Source organism: Neoarius graeffei, chromosome 27 (assembly GCF_027579695.1).
Source record: "Neoarius graeffei isolate fNeoGra1 chromosome 27, fNeoGra1.pri, whole genome shotgun sequence".
NCBI lineage: Eukaryota > Metazoa > Chordata > Actinopteri > Siluriformes > Ariidae > Neoarius > Neoarius graeffei.
In genome coordinates, this window is record NC_083595.1 from 32141987 (window position 1) to 32162223 (window position 20237).

General features: G+C 41.7%; 1 protein-coding gene across 2 annotated transcripts in view; it reads left to right on the plus strand.

Annotated features, from left to right (window-relative positions):
• adamtsl5 (ADAMTS like 5) overlaps window positions 1-13055 on the plus strand; it is a 45159-nt gene extending 32104 nt beyond the window's left edge. Inside the window, exons 8-14 of one of the 2 annotated variants that reach the window (XM_060911331.1) lie at window positions 154-277; window positions 1067-1150; window positions 5511-5674; window positions 5849-6056; window positions 9400-9510; window positions 9626-9697; window positions 11597-13055. In XM_060911331.1, the coding sequence (XP_060767314.1) occupies window positions 154-277; window positions 1067-1150; window positions 5511-5674; window positions 5849-6056; window positions 9400-9510; window positions 9626-9697; window positions 11597-11925 (1092 nt within the window). In that variant the 3' untranslated portion in view covers window positions 11926-13055. The remainder of the gene's footprint in view (window positions 1-153; window positions 278-1066; window positions 1151-5510; window positions 5675-5848; window positions 6057-9399; window positions 9511-9625; window positions 9698-11596) is intronic. The other variant, XM_060911332.1, reaches the window with a different exon arrangement.
• The last annotated feature ends 7182 nt before the right edge of the window (window positions 13056-20237 follow it).

Here is a 20237-nt window from a genome sequence, read left to right on the forward strand (position 1 = left end):
AAACTCGTGCCATATAAAATGCTCTGAGTATAATCCTGTGGGGATTTTAGATGGGTGTGCTGCGTTCTGGATCTAAAACGGTGTGTCCTGATAAGTGGGGATGGGCGGCTGTTGAGTTTCTAATCATAGTGTTTTGTTTGCATGTGTGTGTAGAAACCAGGGTGTGACCTGATCTTTGGCTCCCAGCAGCAGGAAGATGTCTGCATGGTGTGTGGAGGCCAGAATACCACCTGCCTTCATCACCACAGTGTGTACCGGAGTAACGGCCTGGATATCGGTCAGTACCGACTCGAATACCTCTGACGTTCACATAAACCTTCGGTTCAGTGTGCATGAACAGGAAGTGGTTATGGTACTAGGAAAATATTTAGTGGTAGATAAGATACATTTATTGCTTTATGGTGGCTTTAAAGGACCGAACTCTGAAACCTGTCATTGTTTTAGACTGAGCATGATAGAAACCATTTTAAATATTCACAGTCTGGGAAGTTTTCCAAGGAATCCTTATCCTAAGTTGTTCCTGCAGGACAGCGACTGAGTGTTTATGGGACACATGTACTGTATGCACAAAAATACACACTTGCACACTGATCACACACAAACCACCACACAGGGCACTGACAATTTGGACTTTGACACTTTCCGCCCACTGAAATAGTTTCTTCTTTAAAAAGTATCTTCGTGTTGGAGAAGTGAAAAGAGGATTGCAGCACTTACAGAATAGCGATGCACAGATAATGCTAGTTTTGTCCTCGACGCCCCTTTTCCTGCATGTGGATTTCTGAGAGTAGGTTAACAGCTCAGAAACCGCAACTGTGGTGCTTTTGATGGTGAGGTCAAAAGGCAGTAGAAAGGAGAAAGCCGTAATTCTCTCGCTCCATTCCACATGCAGAAACCACGAAACAAGCGTACAGCACAGCTACAGGAAGACAGGGTCATAAAAACACACACAGGCACGCACACACAAATAGTAGGATGTGTGTTTTAATGATAAATGTGTTCTCGGTATGGTGCTTATTATATCCCAGCAGTGTTATAACTTTTTTCCCCTCTTATCTCTGAACAGGGCCGTTTGGGTACAATGAGGTCACCATGATCCCAGCCGGAGCCACCCACATCAGAGTGACTGATAACAGCAAAAACTATTTAGGTTTGAATAAGGCCATTTTTCCTGTTAGCGTCAAGATGCATGTATTTTTCATTCACATGTAGCTTACCTTTTCATATTGTTACAAAACTTAAAAAGAGCGAGAGGTAAATAATTAGGGCAGTGCCTTTATACCTGATTTGTTTTTAAAGTCTCGGAGCAGGATTTAAATATTTAAAATATTAAATTTTTACAGAACTAGACTGCTTTCAAACTACAGGTAGTCGTCGACTTACGACTGCGTTTGGTTACGACTGACCGGTCGTAAACCGATCTGGTCGTAAGTCGGCCTGTGTTAAATGAACGTAAGTATATTGTGATGTGTAATGATCTTGTAATCATCTTAAAGTCTTATTTTATCAACATTTTCTTATTTCATTACCTTGGCTCATTATTTGGTTTAAGTCAAACACTGCATACTACACTGCGTACAGTACAATTCGTTTAATATGTGCAAAACAAAAAATACGAAATACAGGTGTGAAAAATAGAAAACATTTTAGTTTGAAACATAGCAAAATACAAATGTAAAACATAGCAAAATACAAAATTTAGTGACCGCTGGCATCACTGGTGCTTGGCTGTGGGTCGTCTACGTTATCATCAGCTGTTGCAGCGCTCGGGCTGGCAGGAGCATTTGCTCGTTTCATAAACCAGGAGCTGGGACGGAAACTGTATGACGGAGTGCGCGAGGGAGCGCGAGAGAGACTGCGCATGTGCCTGGAGCTGGGGCGGAAACTGTATGACGGAGTGCGCGAGGGAGTGCGAGAGAGACTGCGCATGTGCCTGGAACTGGGGCGTAAACTGTATGATGAAGTGCGCGAGGGAGCGCGAGAGAGACTGCGCATGTGCCTGGAGCTGGGGTGGAAACTGTATGACGGAGTGCACGAGGGAGCGCGAGAGAGACGGCGCATGTGCCTGGAGCTGGGGTGGAAACTGTATGACGGAGTGCGCGAGGGAGCGCGAGAGAGACTGCGCATGTGCCTGGAGCTGGGGCGGAAACTGTTGTACGCGGCGAGAGGCGCTGCCGGGAGCTGGGGCGGAAACTGTCGTATGCTCAGCTAGCTCAGCTGGGAAACACTTGCCAGTCATAACCAGACGGTCGTAAGTCGCATAGGTCGTAAGTCGACGACTACCTGTAGTTAGCTAGTTTACCCATTACTTGTTAAGTTTGTTTTTCTCAAACAAACATCACTCATGATGTTTGTTTTTTGCTTGCTAGTTTGCTTTCACTTAGCTTGTTCTTTGTTCGCTATTTTGTTTTCATTTGCTACGTTTGCTTTAGCCTTCTCTTGCTAGTTTACCTTTATCTCATTTGTTTGTTTCACTCACTACTTAATTTGCGCTAGCAGTGGTAGCACAAATTGTTACTCTCACTCAGGATCTTTCTACTTTATTCTTCTTATGATTATTATTCTTTTAATGTTTTTTAGGACGCTATTTCTCCCTCAGTTTTCAACCAAACATCACCAAATTTCACATGCAGAATACCTCTGGGCTGAATTAAGTTGCTATGACTTTTGGTGCTGATCTGGATCACTGAACCGGCTTGATCCATGAAAGCAGGCTTTTTTTCCTCACTAAGCGTCATTCTCTATCTCTTACTATTCCGGGTCTAAAGGGTATGGTGACCAGACGTCCCGGTTTGTAAGAGCTAGCGCAAATCACTGTGACTTTAGTCACAGTATCTATCTTGCTTTCTTTTATTTACGATGTTTACATTTGCTTTTAGTTTAGCCTTTGCTTCCAGTTTTAGCTTTCGCTCACTCAATTGCTTTCACTCCTCTGTCTGTTTAGTGTACCTGCTGTAGGTTTTGTTTTACTCATTGTGGTTTCAATGAATTATTTGATCATATTTTGGGAAACAGAACCCAATACAATCATTATAAAAGATCACTGGTGGATACAACAAATGAGTTTGGACGGGAATGGTTTAACTTTCTGCAGGAGTGAGTCAAAGTCCTTCCCATGCCACAAGGTGCATTGGGTGGCGCTGATCTCCGTTTCAGTAGCCCTTGGCATCTTGCCTATTACATAGCTAGGGTTACAGTGGGGGGGCCCGTTCCTCTGGTAACCGCGAGAGTTTGACTCCCTACTCACATCTGTATTGCAGTATGCCTCACCAGATGGCAGGAGGTACCATTTTTATGATGGTCTTTGGTATGAATATAAAAGAAAGTAGGTCTGCACACTGCTAGATACGCTCCAAAAAATAAACTTTATTTAATTAAAACAAGCAACATTTCAATCACCCTGGATCTTCATCAGGCATCAGGCCTGATGAAGATCCAGGGTGATTGAAATGTTGCTTGTTTTAATTAAATAAAGTTTATTTTTTGGAGCGTATCTAGCAGTGTGCAGACCTACTTTCTTTTATTGTCTGACACTTTTGTCCGGCACCTGCAAAGAGTTTTTGGATGTGCGCACCCTACTTAAACGATTATGGTCTTTGGTATGACCCAAATGCAAGGAGAACTTGCGATCTCCCAGTCAAGAAGTGGGCTCACTAACTACTAGGCCAACTCATGGTACAGGAATGAGGGGGAGTTGGAATAAGACATCTACAGTGGTGCTTGAAAGTTTGTGAAACCTTTAAAATTTTCTATATTTCTGCATAAATATGACCTAAAACATCATCAGATTTTCACACAAGTCCTAAAAGTAGATAAAGAGAACCCAGTTAAACAAATGAGACAAAAAATATTATACTTGGTCATTTATTTATTGAGGAAAATGACCCAATATTACATATCTGTGAGTGGCAAAAGTATGTGAACCTTTTCTTTCAGTATCTGGTGTGACCCCCTTGTGCAGCAATAACTGTGACTAAACGTTTCGGGTAACTGTTGATCAGTCCTGCACACCAGCTTGGAGGAATTTTAACCCATTCTGCCGTACAGAACAGCTTCAACTCTGGGATGTTGGTGGGTTTCCTCACATGAACTGCTCGCTTCAGGTCCTTCCACAACATTTCGATTGGATTAAGGTCAGGACTTTGACTTGGCCATTCCAAAACAACTTTATTCTTCTTTAACCATTCTTTGGTAGAACGACTTGTGTGCTTAGGGTTGTTGTCTTGCTGCATGACCCACCTTCTCTTGAGATTCAGTTCATGGACAGATGTCCTGACATTTTCCTTTAGAATTCGCTGGTATAATTCAGAATTCATTGTTCCATCAATGATGGCAAGCTGTCCTGGCCCAGATGCAGCAAAACAGGCCCAAACCATGATGCTACCACCACCATGTTTCACAGATGGGATAAGGTTCTTATGCTGGAATGCAGTGCTTTTCCTTTCTCCAAACATAACAAACATTTAAACCAAAAAGTTCTATTTTGGTCTCATCCATCCACAAAACATTTTTCCAATAGCCTTCTGGATTGTCCACGTAATCTTTAGCAAACTGCAGATGAGCAGCAATGTTCTTTTTGGAGAGCAGTGGCTTTCTGCTTGCAACCCTGCCATGCACACCATTGTTGTTCAGTGTTCTCCTGATGGTGGACTCATGAACATTAACATTAGCCAATGTGAGACAGGCCTTCAGTTGCTTAGAAGTTACCCTGGGGTCCTTTGTGACCCTGCCGACTATTACACGCTTTGCTCTTGGAGTGATCTTTGTTGGTTGACCACTCCTGGGTAGGGTAACAATGGTCTTGAATTTCCTCCATTTGTACACAATCTGTCTGACTGTGGATTGGTGGAGTCCAAACTCTTTAGAGATGGTTTTGTAACCTTTTCCAGCCTGCTGAGCATCAACAACACTTTTTCTGAGGTCCTCAGAAATCTCCTTTGTTCGTGCCATGATACACTTCCACAAACATGTGTTGTGAAGATCAGACTTTGATAGCTCCCTGTTCTTTAAATAAAACAGGGTGCCCACTTACACCTGATTGTCATCCCATTGATTGAAAACACCTGACTCTAATTTCACCTTCAAATTAACTGCTAATCCTAGAGGAGAGTTTCACATACTTTTGCCTCTCACAGATATGTAATATTGGATCATTTTCATCAATAAATAAATTACCAAGTATAAAATTTTTGTCTCATTTGTTTAACTGGGTTCTCTTGATCTACTTTTAGGACTTGTGTGAAAACCTGATGATGTTTTAGGTCATATTTATGCAGAAATATAGAAAATTCTAAAGGGTTCACAAACTTTCAAGCACCACTGTACCCACAAGACTAACATTATCTCAGAAACCATTCACAGATTTGTGCCTGCTGGGCCCCAAACAACACATTTATTGTCAATAATAGAATATTCAGAATAATTGTTTTGATTACAAAAATAAAAGTCAAAATCTAAGACAATGCATTCCTCTGTTTGTGTTTAAAAATGGTCTCTCTTGAATGAACCAGCCCTTCAGAATGGACGCTCCCAGTTTGTGATTAATGGGAACTGGAAGATCAGTGTTCCAGGGGAGTATAATGTGGCTGGGACCAAACTGCTGTACCGCCGCTCTGCTGATACCTGGGAAAGCTTTGAGGTACCTGGGCCTACACAGGAAGACTTGCACATTATGGTAAGTGATTCGATCTATTGATAATATTAGCAAATAAGACTACTACATGGTGGTCATTTTTGTTGCACACTTTATACAGAAATGGAAGACAGTAAAATTATATTGTAATGTTTTCCCCTTTCAATCCAGCAGTCCAAATCTGAACATGGCCTGCTGACTGATTTGTGCTTGCAGGTTCTGTCCACTGATAAGAATTCTGGGATAGAGTATGAGTACTGGCTGCCCCCCGAGCTCTATGCCCTGCATCATGGAAGGCAGAATCCATACCGGCATCACCACACATCAAACTTCCTGCCCTGGGAACTGCCAACTACCACTACTACCACCACTACTACCATTACCACCACAACAAGACCTCCTGCCACTACACAGCCTTCATGGGGTGAAAACCAGTTCCGGTTATTAAACAGCCAAACGTTTCATTTATAAAGCCCAGACTCTTCACAAAGAAAAGCATAAAAATCAAGTCAAGATCAGTGGCAGACCTGGCAAAGGACAAGTTTGCAGTTTATATGGGATTAAACAGGAAGCTTGTGCGGCTGCAGAATTTTAGGAAATGAATTTCAGCTTCTGAATCTATGATGACCTGGCGACTTGTCCAGGGTGTACCCCGCCTCTCACCCATAGTCAGCTGGGATAGGCTCCAGCTTGCCTGCGACCCTGTACAGGATAAGCAACTACAGATAATGGATGGATGGAAGTTGCTAATTAGGCCGATTAAAGGAACAGTCCACCGTACTTCCATAATGAAATATGCTCTTATCTGAATTGAGACAAGCTGCTCCGTACCTCTCCGAGCTTTGCGCGACCTCCCAGTCAGTCAGACGCAGTCAGACGCGCTGTCACTCCTGTTAGCAATGTAGCTAGGCTCAGTATGGCCAATGGTATTTTTTGGGGCTGTAGTTAGATGCGACCAAACTCTTCCGCGTTTTTCCTGTTTACATAGGTTTATATGACCAGTGATATGAAACAAGTTCAGTTACACAAATTGAAGCGTAGTGATTTTCTATGCTATGGAAAGTCCGCACTATAATGACAGGCGTACTAACACCTTCTGCGCGCTTCGGCAGCGCATTGATACGGAGCTCAGATATCAATGCGCTGCCGAAGCGCGCAGAAGGTGTTAGTACGCCTGTCATTATAGTGAGCTACTGCGTCGCTGACGCTCTGGTTTGGGGTTTTGTTTTGGTTTTTTTGCAACATTTTGTGTAAACTCTAGACATGATCAGTTTCTGAAATACTCAAACCAGTGCGTCTGGCACCAATAACCTTACCACAGTCAAAGTCGCTGAGATCTCCCCCTCCCCCATTCTGATGTTTGATGTGAGCATTAACTGAATTAACCTGTATCTGCATGATTTTATGTATTCTGCTGCCACATGATTGGCTGATTTGGATAATTGCATGAATGTGCTTTAAATGTAAGCGTGTCCTATACACAATTTGGTGAATACACTCGTTAAGGTACTTCGTCACGCCATGCCTTCAAACCTAGACACACCACTAGTTACTTATTTCTGCAGAACCAATATTTGCATACAGAAGCTATACCATACTGTTGTGATGATTGATTCATGTGACTAGAGACTAGACACTGCTTTACATGCAGTTATTTTTGCACTTATCTTACATGTGCATTACAAGTTAACACGAGCTGCATTTTCTCTCATGTTACATGATTGATGAGCTGTGTACAGAATGATCCGAATGCATAAAAGTCACATTCCTTTCTAAAGGGGTATGGAAATGATTTTCAGTGTCTTCCTGGCACATATATCTGCACATACACGCCTGATGGCACAGTGGAATGCGTGCAAGCCGCTCCCTTCTCCCTGAGCATCAAATGCTTTATGTGATGTAACGTAAAGCTGAGATTGTCTAGTGTTTGCGTCTCAGGAAGATGTAGAGAAATGTATTCATCTAATTTGCATTAGACGATACAAGAGAGGAAATCTAAATGCCTACAGTGCTCAGCGTAAATGAGTGCACCCCCTTTGAAAAGTAACATTTTAAACAATATCTCAGTGAACACAAACAAACAATTTCCAAAATCTTGACAAGGCAAAGTTTAATATAATATCTGTTTAACTTATAACGTGAAAGTAAGGTTAATAATATAACTTGGATTACACATTTTTCAGTTTTACTCAAATTAGGGTGGTGCAAAAATGAGTACAGCCCACAACAAAAACTACTACATCGAGTACTTTGTATGGCCTCCATGATTTTTAATGACAGCACCAAGTCTTCTAGGCATGGAATGAACAAGTCGGCGACATTTTGCAACAGCAATCTTTTTCCATTCTTCAACAATGACCTCTTTTAGTGGCTGGATGGAGAGTGATGCTCAACTTGTCTCTTCAGAATTCCCCATAGGTGTTCGATTGGGTTCAGATCAGGAGACGTACTTGGCCACAGAATCACTTTCACCCTGTTCTTCTTCAGAAATCCAACAGTGGCCTTAGATGTGTGTTTAGCATCATTGTCATGTTGGAAAAGTGCACGACGACCAAGGGCACGGAGTGATGGTAGCATCTTCTCTTTCAGTATAGAGCAATACATCTGTGAATTCATGATGCCATCAATGAAATGCAGCTCCCCGACACCAGCAGCACTCATGCAGCCCCACATAAGGACACTGCCACCACCATGTTTCACTGTAGGCACCATGCATTTTTCTTTGTATTCCTCACCTTTGCGACGCCATACAGTTTTGAAGCCATCAGTTCCAAAAACATTTATCTTGGTCTCATCACTCCAGAGTATAGAGTCCCAGTAGTCTTCATCTTTGTCAGCATGGGCCCTGGCAAACTCTAGGCAGGTTTTTTTGTGCCTGGGCTTTAGGAGAGGCTTCTTTCGTGGACAGCATCCATGCATGCCATTCCTCTGCAGTGTACGCCATATTGTGTCACGGGAAATAGTCACCCCAGTTTGGCTTTCTACTTCTTTAGATAACTGTAGTGAACTTGCATGCCGATTTTCTTCAACCCTTCTCATCAGAAGATGCTCCTGTCGAGGTGTTAACTTCCGTGGACGACCTGGACGTCTCTGTGAGACGGCTGCAGTTCCATCTTTCTTAAATTTTTGTACCACTTTTGCTACAGTATTCTGACTGATAAGTAAAGCTTTGCTGATCTTCTTGTAGCCTTCACCTTTGTGGTGTAAAGAAATTATTTTCTGTCTCAGGTCTTGTGTCATTTTTCTTCCATGTGGTGCCATTGCTGACAGTATGAAATGGGAAGGGGTTTTCTTTAAGTAACACCCTTTTATAGTCAACTGTCTGCTGGACACCTGTGTAATGACTAAATAGACTCACCTATGATTGCATTCTTGTTAAATTAGACATTTGTAGTCGACAATTTAGCTTTGCTCCAGAGACTTTCAGTGGGGTGTACTCATTTTTGCACCACCCTAATTTGAGTAAAACTGAAAAATGTGTAATCTAAGTTTATATTATTAACCTTACTTTCATGTTATAAGTTAAACAGATGTTATATTAAACTTTGTCTTTTCAACATTTTGGAAATTGTTTGTGTTCATTGAGATATTCTTTAAAATGTTACTTTTCAAAGGGGGTGTACTCATTTACGCTCAGCACTATATATTTCGTGACCAGTTTTCCAAAAAGAAGCAGAAATGAGTGTTTTTTTTTTTTAAATCTTCATTATCATGAATGATGGAAAATGTTTGATGACTCATGACTTCAAGCAATTTGTCTATGTCAGGTTCTGTAGGTGGACGAAGACCTCCCGTGAGACCTCCCTTTCAGCAACAGCCGCTACCTCGTCTGGAACGAGATGAGAAGAGTAACTACCTGCCTCGGACGCACAGCACAGGTCAGCACATGTTAATCATCGCTGCTGAACACTGTGTCTACTTCAGTTCATTCTGACTCATCACATTGTCACAGATTCAGTCTGAATTTGAAACACAGCTCTGCTTTTATTACAGTTTACTGCGGGAAATGCAGGAGGGTGAAGGGACGGAGGGAACGGCAGAGGCAGTACTGCCAGAAGGACTATGGTGAGCTAAAGACAGTTTTGGAAGCACACTGAGAAGCAAAGCATTGTTTTTAAATTGCAACACAAATTAATTTTATTCATGATTATTTATCATTAGTTAATTATAACTATAACATTATATGTTAAAAATGTTTCTGTAATTGATGTAAAGCTGCTTTGTGACATGTCCATTGGTGAAAGTGCTATATAAATAAAATTTAATTGAATAGAAATAAACAGGGGCGGCACGGTGGTGTAGTGGTTAGCGCTGTCGCCTCACAGCAAGAAGGTCCGGGTTCGAGCCCCGTGGCCGGCGAGGGCCTTTCTGTGCGGAGTTTGCATGTTCTCCCCGTGTCCGCGTGGGTTTCCTCCGGGTGCTCTGGTTTCCCCCACAGTCCAAAGACATGCAGGTTAGGTTAACTGGTGACTCTAAATTGACCGTAGGTGTGAGTGTGAATGGTTGTCTGTGTCTATGTGTCAGCCCTGTGATGACCTGGCGACTTGTCCAGGGTGTACCCCGCCTTTCGCCCGTAGTCAGCTGGGATAGGCTCCAGCTTGCCTGAGACCCTGTAGAAGGATAAAGCGGCTAGAGATAATGAGATGAGATGAGAAATAAACAGCAAAACAATTACTGTACTATTTAAATAATATTGGCTGGCTTTTTTTCATGGTATATCAGATGTATTCCATTCAGCGAGCATGATACTGAACTTGTCAAGTTCAATATCATGCTCGCTGAACGGAATATAATATATCTGATATACCATGAACAAAAGCCATTATTAATTATTATTATTATTATTATTATTATTATTATTATTATTATTATACGTACACATTTGATGGAACACTATTCTGTTGATCTAATGAAGTTTTGATAGCCTTTTGGGTGTTCAACACATTTTTCTCTTTCAAAATCTTGCGTAGTTAACGAAGCAAGCCTGGCGGCCATGTTTGTTTACATTCGCATCAGCTCCGATGTGCGACTTCATGTGGTCTTGACAACCATGCACTATCGTAACCATATTGAACGCTCATTCTCCATTGGGTAGAGTGACGTAATACATGTAGAATAAGCGATATGCTAACAATATTGCATGCTATCGAACCAAATGAATGAAACCCGCTAGAAGGGAATAGAACACGTTTTTATTCCATCGAAAAACTGTCCTGTATGTATAATAATGTATAATAAAGTGTGAGTGTGATATGTAGTGTTGTTGTGATTATGTCACATTTGATGTTATAATTACAAAAGTAGGCCATTTATCTGTCTGGAAAATTTTTCAGTCCAGAACCATATCGTTAAACTGTTAAGTGCAAACTCAATTGAACATTTTTATCAATTTAATTTTCTGTTAAAGGTTACAAACTTTTGCACTGGACCAAGCGAGTGGAACAATGTCATCACACATCACATTATCTCTAGCCGCTTTATCCTTCTACAGGGTCGCAGGCAAGCTGGAGCCTATCCCAGCTGACTACGGGTGAAAGGCGGGGTACACCCTGGACAAGTCGCCAGGTCATCACAGGGCTGACACATAGACACAGACAACCATTCACACTCACATTCACACCTACGGTCAATTTAGAGTCACCAGTTAACCTAACCTGCATGTCTTTGGACTGTGGGGGAAACCGGAGCACCCGGAGGAAACCCACGCGGACACGGGGAGAACATGCAAACTCCACACAGAAAGGCCCTCGCCGGCCCCGGGGCTCGAACCCAGGACCTTCTTGCTGTGAGGCGACAGCGCTAACCACTTCACCACCGTGCCGCCTGGAACAATGTCATATCAACGCACATTAATGCAAACATAAATACTAATCCCCTGTGAAACGAACAGCCTTCTTACAGCCTATGCTTTGTCGTGTACCCATGTATTTTTCATAAAATCTTTCTTTTTTTTTGCTTCATCAGTCTTCAGAGCCAAGATTTTGACGAAGGTCTATATTGGCAAAGAGACACGGTACGACGTGCAAATTATCCACACGTACCGCAACCGCTTCCACCTGGCGCGCCGGGAATACCTATGGGCCCCCAACAGGTGTGATTGCCCCGCACTGGAGGAGGGCTATCAGTATGTGCTAATGGTCAGGCGTCACGTCAACCATGAACAAACGCTTGATCGCATTCTGCTAGAGGAGGACAGCTATGCGCAGATTTACCGCCCACGAGAGGACAGCCTCCTGCGCCCCCTAGAGGACCTTTGCAGTAACAGGGGACCGAGAACTTACCAGAGAGGGTAGAGGATGTGGACTTGGACCCTGAATGACTGAGTTCGTTGTGCACTTGTTATATTTAATCCTACTTCCAAAAAACACAAATGACAAGAAAAACTCCCTGTTTCTGGCTTTAAAAAGTATCTGTGGATATTACAGGAACTCTTGGGTGAAAAAAAAGGAGTCCATAAGTTCCCGAGTTATACCAAAGCTACTCACTAAATGAAGCACTTTAGGTGGATGTTATAACCTACCTTTAAAAACGCATATACCAAAGAAGAACATATTTTTTGTATTATTATTATTATTGTTGTTGTTGCCTTGCATCTATATACACTCACTGTCCACTTTATTAGGAATACCTACACATTCAGTTATCTTATCAGCCGATCAGGTGGCCGCAGAACAGTGCGTGAAATCATGCAGATAAAGATCAAACGCTTCAGTTAATGTTCACTTCAACCATCAGAATGAAGAAAACGTGGTGTGTGTGACTTTCACTGTGGCATGGGTATTGGTACCAGATTAGGGTGACCAGACGTCCCGGTTTTACAGGACAGTCCCGATTTGGGGTTGTGTGTCCCGAGTCCCGACAAAAGTCTGTCGGGACACAGATATGTCCCGGTTTTCGCCACTCGCGACGTTTGCGACTGAGCAGCGTGGGAATCATTAGCGGAGAAATGTCTGCATTTACTATTTTGATGAATTGACAGGAATCGCAAACTTTCCTGGTTACTGCCCCCTGGCCCTGTGGCATGGGTGTTTATTTAGCCGCATTATTCCAGACAACAGAACGTGTTGCCATGCAACAATAAAATAAACATTAACTGGTGCGAATGTTCTTTGTCTAGTAGCTAGCAGCAGTAATGCCGCAGCAGTTATGCCGAAAAGAAAATGTACCTTTTCCAAAGATTTACAGGGCACCTACCCCTTCCTCCGAGAGGTGCAGAACAATGCGCATGAAGCCTACTGCACACACTGTAAGTGCTTTGTTCCTGTACTGAGTTGGGTAGCCTATGTTGCAAATGCTGTGCGCGCCTGTGGGGGCTTTCCTCGGGCTGTCGCCCCTCTCCTCCTTTACTGCTGTTTTGTTTGAGTGTATATTTACGGAAGCCGCGAGAGGCCCTTCATATAATCTTTTTTTATTCACCTTGTTATCCCGAGATAACGACATAATTAATTCAGGATCTCGAGAAAACAACACAACTAATTCGAGACCTCGAGAAAACAAAACCGTTATTCCGAGATCTCGAGAAAACAAAACAACTATTTCATGATCTCAGCTGGATCACTGTATCTCCGTCGGTAGAGACGAAGCCGGGCCAGTCTTCTGCGGAGGTGCCGCGGGCTAATTTTGAAATTATCCCTTATTAAAAGACTTAATGCAATCTCTCCCTGTGTCAACCCCTGATCAAAATATTGCCTTATTAGGTGATCGATTATCACAAGTCTCTTGGCGCACCTGAATGAACCATTTCTCAGCTGTTTACTCGAGATCACGGAATAATTGTTTTGTTTTCTCGAGATCTCGGAATAACGGTTTTGTTTTCTTGAGATCTCGAATTAGTTGTGTTGTTTTCTCAAGATCCTGAATTAATTATGTCGTCATCTCGGGATAACAAGGTGAATAAAAAAAAGGATTATATGAAGGGCCTCTCGCGGCTTCCGTAGGTAGTATATATTCTCAAATCACTTCTCTCTTTTTTGTTTCTGTTTAACATACCATTCTGACAGTTTGGCCATATTGCTGTGTTGAACAGCTTGTTGCACCTTCCATTAAAGTGTTCACTTTTGTACACATCTTGCTTTATTTATTCAGTTGTGGGGAATGGTTAGTAAGGTTGATTCTGACCTAGGCTATGTTGAGGTCACATATCTACTTTTTAAGTTCATGCTATAGTGCATACAATTTTAGAGATATAGCCTACATGTGCATATGCATTCTTCTTGGTGTTCTCACAAACAGGTGAAATAAATCAGTTTAAATTTGGCCTATGGACATAGCCTGGCCTATTCTCAGCCATTACAAAATCTGTTGTCTGACCATAATTTAACTGATCTGTATACCACTATGCTACTAGATAACAAAATGCCTGTTTGTTTTATTTCATGTGAGATGTTGATAAATGTGAGCTTCAACAAAATAAGAGCACCTCTCTGAGTGTCACGTTTACGTAAAAAAAAGGTGTGCGTGCACGAGCATGGTCGCGCGCAAAAGTGTCCCGGTTTCAGACTAGGGAAATCTGGTCACCCTATACCAGATGGACCAGTTTGAGTATTTCAGAAACTGCTGAACTCCTGGGGTTTTCACACAGAAGGTGTAAAACACAAAAAATGTTGAGTGAGTGACAGTTCTGTGGGAGGAAACGTCTTGTTGAGAACAGAGAGCAGAAGAAATCGCAAGACTGGTTTGAGCTGCCAGGAAGGATATACAGTAGTAACTCATACGATCACTCGTTACACCCGTGGTGAAAAGAAAAGTATCTCGGCAGACACAAAACATCAAACCTTGAGGTGGATGGGCTACAACAATAGATCATCACGTCGAGTTCCCTTCCTGTCAGCCAAGAACAGGAATCTGTGTCTATCATGCTCAGGTCCAGGCTCACCCAAACTGGACAGGTGAAGATTAGAAAGAAAAAAAAAAACACCTGTTCCCCCTCCAGTTTTTGGCGAGCCTGTGCCCAGACTGTGAAAATGATGTGAAAACTGCCTGAAGCTCTTGGTCTGTATCTGTGTGATTTTATGCGCTGTGCTGCGGCCACATGATTAGCTGATTAGATAACTGCATGAATGACGAGGTGTTCTTAATAAAGTGACTAGTGAGTGTGTGTGTGTATGGCATAAAATGTGTGTATCTCATTTCTCTCTGCCGTTTTTTTTCTACAATTATTGTTTTTTTATTCTATTTATGATATTACACATAGAAATGATACCAACATTTATGTTTTACTTTTGATATATATTTTTTTATCATCAGTGTACTTCTTGTCAGTGATGCAAAAAGTTTATTGAATACCTCAAGCAGAAGTCTGACTTGTTTGTTGTCAAAGTGCTTCACTGAGATGATCCGTTGAAGAGAGTCAAACATTTCGGGAGGATCTCCATAACAAAGTAGACACAGATAATGATGCTGTCCTGAAACTGGACCGAAATCCCTTCTACTGTATAATCAAACTCGCTGATGTATTTGATAATAGTTTTCTAAGAGCATTGTTTATATGGTATTATTTATCCAGAATGCAATCCACAATGCACATGTTCCACACACTCCACTCGTTATGTTTAATTATTATCAGAAAAAACTCATGCTCGAACGTACGTGTCAATAAAACATGGGGGACACAACAAAGTTCAATAAAAACTTGCCGTGGGACAGTGTTTTGTCTTTTTTTTTTCTGCTTAATGACAAAGCTGACTAGCGTAACACTTTGTTCTGTGTCATGCATTTGCTGGAATCCACCCAGAACTCCATTTCCCAGAATGCACCACATTCTTCAAACCTGGCCACCATGGACTACGACTTCCAACACACACACTTGCACGTTCACAGTCACCCGACTACTGATGACGCACACTTGTTTCCAATTATGCTCACACGCTATATAAGTAGACGCCGTACAAAGCCCATTTGGAGCGTGCTTTTACATGACTTACCAAGCCTTAGTATTTTCTGATTGTTACCTCACCCGGGACGAAGTCCATCAGGGGGCGAGGTATTGTTTTTGGTTGGGTTTTTTTGGTTGTTTTTTTTTTTTGTTAGCAACATTATGGGAAAACAGCTGGACCAATCTTCATGAAACTTTAAGGATAGATGGGCATTGGTCTCAAATAGAACCTCCAACATTTTGAGGGTCGTCCGGTCAAGGCCAAAATCTTTTTTTTTCCATGATATCTTCCTTCATATTCCTCATATTTACTTCAAACCGAATCTAGAATGTCCATCTTTCAATTCTGCTTCCATTGGTATGCTACATAATGGGGTCTCTCTCATAGTTTTCTTAGCGGTTGGGGGTCAAATGTCAGGGGAGTCAAGGTCATTGCTAAAATTTGCATATTTTTCATTATAACTTGAAAACGGTTAGAAATAGAGAGATGTTTATCATTATCAACATATAAGAAGTCATATATCGGCTTTCATTTGGCACCATGACCTTTGACTTTGTTTGTTTGTGTATCTGTCTGTTAACAATCTAGCGTCTAGACGGTTGCACCAATTTACTTCAAATTTTCAGGGTAGGTGGGCAATGGTCTGTACACTACCTGATTAAATTTTGGGGGTAATCGGGTGAAGGTCAAGGTCACCGGAAAGGTCAACATTTCGGTCAAAATAACATTTTCCATTATAACTCAAAAACGGTTGTCGATAGACAAATGTTTACTATTATGAGCATATAGGAACTCCCATATCCCCTTTCATTTGGCACCATGATCTTTGACCTTGAGTGACTCTGAAAGGTCAAACTCAAGGTCACGGATTTTCAGAGGGACTTAACTTGAAAACTGTTGATGGTAGATAGATATTTACCATTATCAACTTATAGGAAGTGCCATATGGGCTTTCATTTGGCACCATGATCTTTGACCTTGAGTGACCCTGAAAGGTCAAACTCAAGGTCACGGATTTTCAGAGGGCCGTAACTTGAAAACTGTTGATGGTAGACAGATATTTACCATTATCAACTTGCAGGAAGTGCCATATGGGCTTTCATTTGGCACCATGACCTTTGACTTTGAATGACTGAAATGTTAAATCCAAGATCATGGATTTTCATAGGACTATAACCTGACAGCTGATGATTGAGAAATATTACCGTTATGAACATATAGGTATAAAATAAGTGCTGCTGGGCGAGGTTTGTTTTGCCTGGCAACACTTGTCGTTCTTGTTTTTGGATTTTGCCTGGTTCATGTTGTTTGCTGATTGTCGTATCATTGCCTGGTTTTTTTTTTTGGACATTGTTTATTTGCCTCAAATTTTGGACCTGTCTGCCTGAGGTTTAATAAAGCTTCTTATTGCAATTGCAGCTGCCTACCATCTGCATTGATGACACTCTTCAACTATGGGATATAGAAAGTAGAAGTGTGCTTCCCTGTAGCATTTACGTAAACACAAAATACAAACTGCACTGGGTTAAGGCTGAACATAGTGCATCCACTCTGGATCAACAGAACAAGACAAGCCCGATGTCTTTTCGCCCAATCTGTTTTCCAGGTATGTGCTAAAATGTATTTAGAACCTGCCCAGGTCTATAAAGAATACTATGACACTTGGCCATAAGCTGGGGGATGTCCAAGGACAACCAGTGAACCAGCAACAGGGTCATGGGTGTCAAAGGCTCACTGATTTGCATGGGGCACAAAGACTAGCCCATATGGTCCACTCCAACAAAAGAGCTACTGTAACACAAACTGCTGAAAAAGTTAATGCTGATACCTTTCTGTTTTAGCCACAGTACAGTTTCAGCTACAGGAACTCTTCTGTGGGATTGGCCTATATAAGCTAGTCTTCATGCCCCATGTGAATCAATGAGCCTTTGACACCCATGACCCTGTTGCGGGTTCACCAGTTGTCCTTCCTTGGACCACTTTTGGTAGGTACTAACCACTACATACTGGGAACACCCAAGATGTGCCATTTTGGAGATGCTCAGACCCAGTCATCTCGCCATCACAATTTTGCCCTTGTCAAAGTCGCTCAGATCCTTACACTTGCCCATTTTTCCTGCTTCCAACACATCAACTTCAAGACCTGACTGTTTTCTTGCTGCCTAATATGACAGGTGCCATTGTAATGAGATAATCAATGTTATTCACTTCACCTGTCAGTGGTCATAATGTTATGGCGGATCATATCTATCTAGCTACATAATTTTTTAACAATTATTCCACGAATTCGAGTCATACATGAACGGATGGCCGATGACGTGCATAGCGTCGAGTCGGCTATAAGCCATGTACGACGAGGTTGAGTGGAATGACTGTTTTATTATATCCACATTCACTGGATTTTGAGAAACAGAGGATTTTTATTTTTTGCAAATTCAATAAATAAAAACTTTTTATACAAAACGTCTGACAAAATAATTTCCGCTGAGAATGTAAACTAACCGGCGAAATGACAGGAGCAATTTGTGAAAAATGCTATAATAATAATTCTTGAAAAATAAAAAATATATGTTCTTACCATCAAATACTTTTATTCCATATTTTGTTGGGGGGGTTGTATTTTTGGGGGGTTTATTTTCGAATAGAATTTTTATTTCGTCCTCGGTTGGTTCAGCAACACGCTCCACCATTTTTTTGTTCTTTTTCTTTAGGGGTTTTTTTTTGGCAGTTGGCAAACCAACTTAATGGTGCATTACTGCCACTGACTGGGCTGGAGTGTGGAACAGGAGATATTGGGGATGAAAAAAACATTCTTTTAGCTATTTCTGTTTCTTTTAAATACTTGATAAAGCCGCCATGTTGTTTTTCTTTACTCATGGTATATGAGCTGATATCCTAGTAGTAGAGTAGCCCATCAGAGCGCATGATTGCTCATATCTAGTGAATGTGGATAGAACATATATACGGGCGTCACGGTGGTGTAGTGGTTAGCGCTGTCACCTCACAGCAAGAAGGTCCGGGTTTGAGCCCCGTGGCCGGCGAGGGCCTTTCTGTGTGGAGTTTGCATGTTCTCCCCGTGTCCGCGTGGGTTTCCTCCGGGTGCTCCGGTTTCCCCCACAGTCCAAAGACATGCAGGTTAGGTTAACTGGTGACTCTAAACTGACCGTAGGTGTGAATGTGAGTGTGAATGGTTGTCTGTGTCTATGTGTCAGCCCTGTGATGACCTGGCGACTTGTCCAGGGTGTACCCTGCCTTTCGCCCGTAGTCAGCTGGGATAGGCTCCGGCTTGCCTGCGACCCTCTAGAACAGGATAAAGCGGCTAGAGATAATGAGATGAGATTATATATATATATATATATATATATATATATATATATATATATATATATGAATGAATGTTCATAATGCAGAATTATACTTTCAGTACAGTATTTAGGAAGTACTCCTATTATTCATCACTACTCTTGTCTTTAGCTGAATGGTCATGAGCTGTAACACTCATAAGCATTGCAATGATAAACACTTTACTAAAGGGTATTTTCTTGTATGGAATGCAATACCACCTGGAAAATGATGATTTCAGGCCCTTGTCCCTTTGCTTACAACCACGCCCCCAAGAACAGCTTAGGGCTATGATTGGACACCGTATAGTGATTACAGCTCAGTGTGGCACTACTACAACAACACGATGATTAAAGTGAAATGCAATGCAAAGAATTTCACAGAAGAGATAAAACAAGATTTTGCTTTTTTGGTACGGCACATTGCCCTCATGTCACAAATAAAAAAGCATGACAGATTCCAGCTGGCACGAATTCTCCATATTTCACTACCACCTCCCTGGACTGAAGTAAGTTTAAACTGTGTAATGACAGGTATCTTCATGTCTTCATTGGTAACTTGGAAGGCAACTGGGTTCTTCAGTACAGCTCATGTGCCCAGTATGTGTCTTGAGTCTGCTGACAGGAGTAATCAGTGCCATTAACAAGTTTGATCTGAATTTGGCACAAACCAGTATCATGGCTGTGACTGGCAGGATTATTTCATGACTCCTGTGGTCATCCAGTCCAAACATGGTGGTGATGCATAAAGCAACAGCAACAAACGTCATGGGCTCCTTTTTTTAAAGCACATCTAATGGAGCTGGACTGAAATGCTTGGTAAAATAAAATCTGAGTATCTGTGGAACAGAATGTGTCTTCATACAAAAAAAAAAGGTGAATTGACATTTAGAGAGAAAGCAAACAGGAAGTATTGCATATCCCCTTCACTTATTTCCGTGAATAACTGCACAGAAACGGATCAACTTGTTATGTGTGGTTTGTTAGAAATATATATTTACAAAAATAGCTTGTTCTTCCATAACAGTGACATAAAATGCTCCAAATTAAGCTTGTAATTAGGGTTAGGTTGCTCTAGTAAAATGATTATAGTTCAAAGTTTTCATTCACGCTATAGCCAGGAAGTGGATGAACCCATCCCCTGCAGCATATGGCTGCTTTATGTACCAGTAACAGATCACTGAGCAACAGCAACGACAAGTAACAGGACAGCTCATAATTCACACAAACAGTGAATGACATTTTAAAAATAAAACTATACATACATTTCATTTCAACAGATCTAATCCAGTTATCGTCTGAGTTAATTTCTTCTAACCAGCAGTCCGCTAGAGGAAGTGTCTAAAGCTGACATTATTCCTATCTGAAAAAGGGACAGGTATCTTGTTC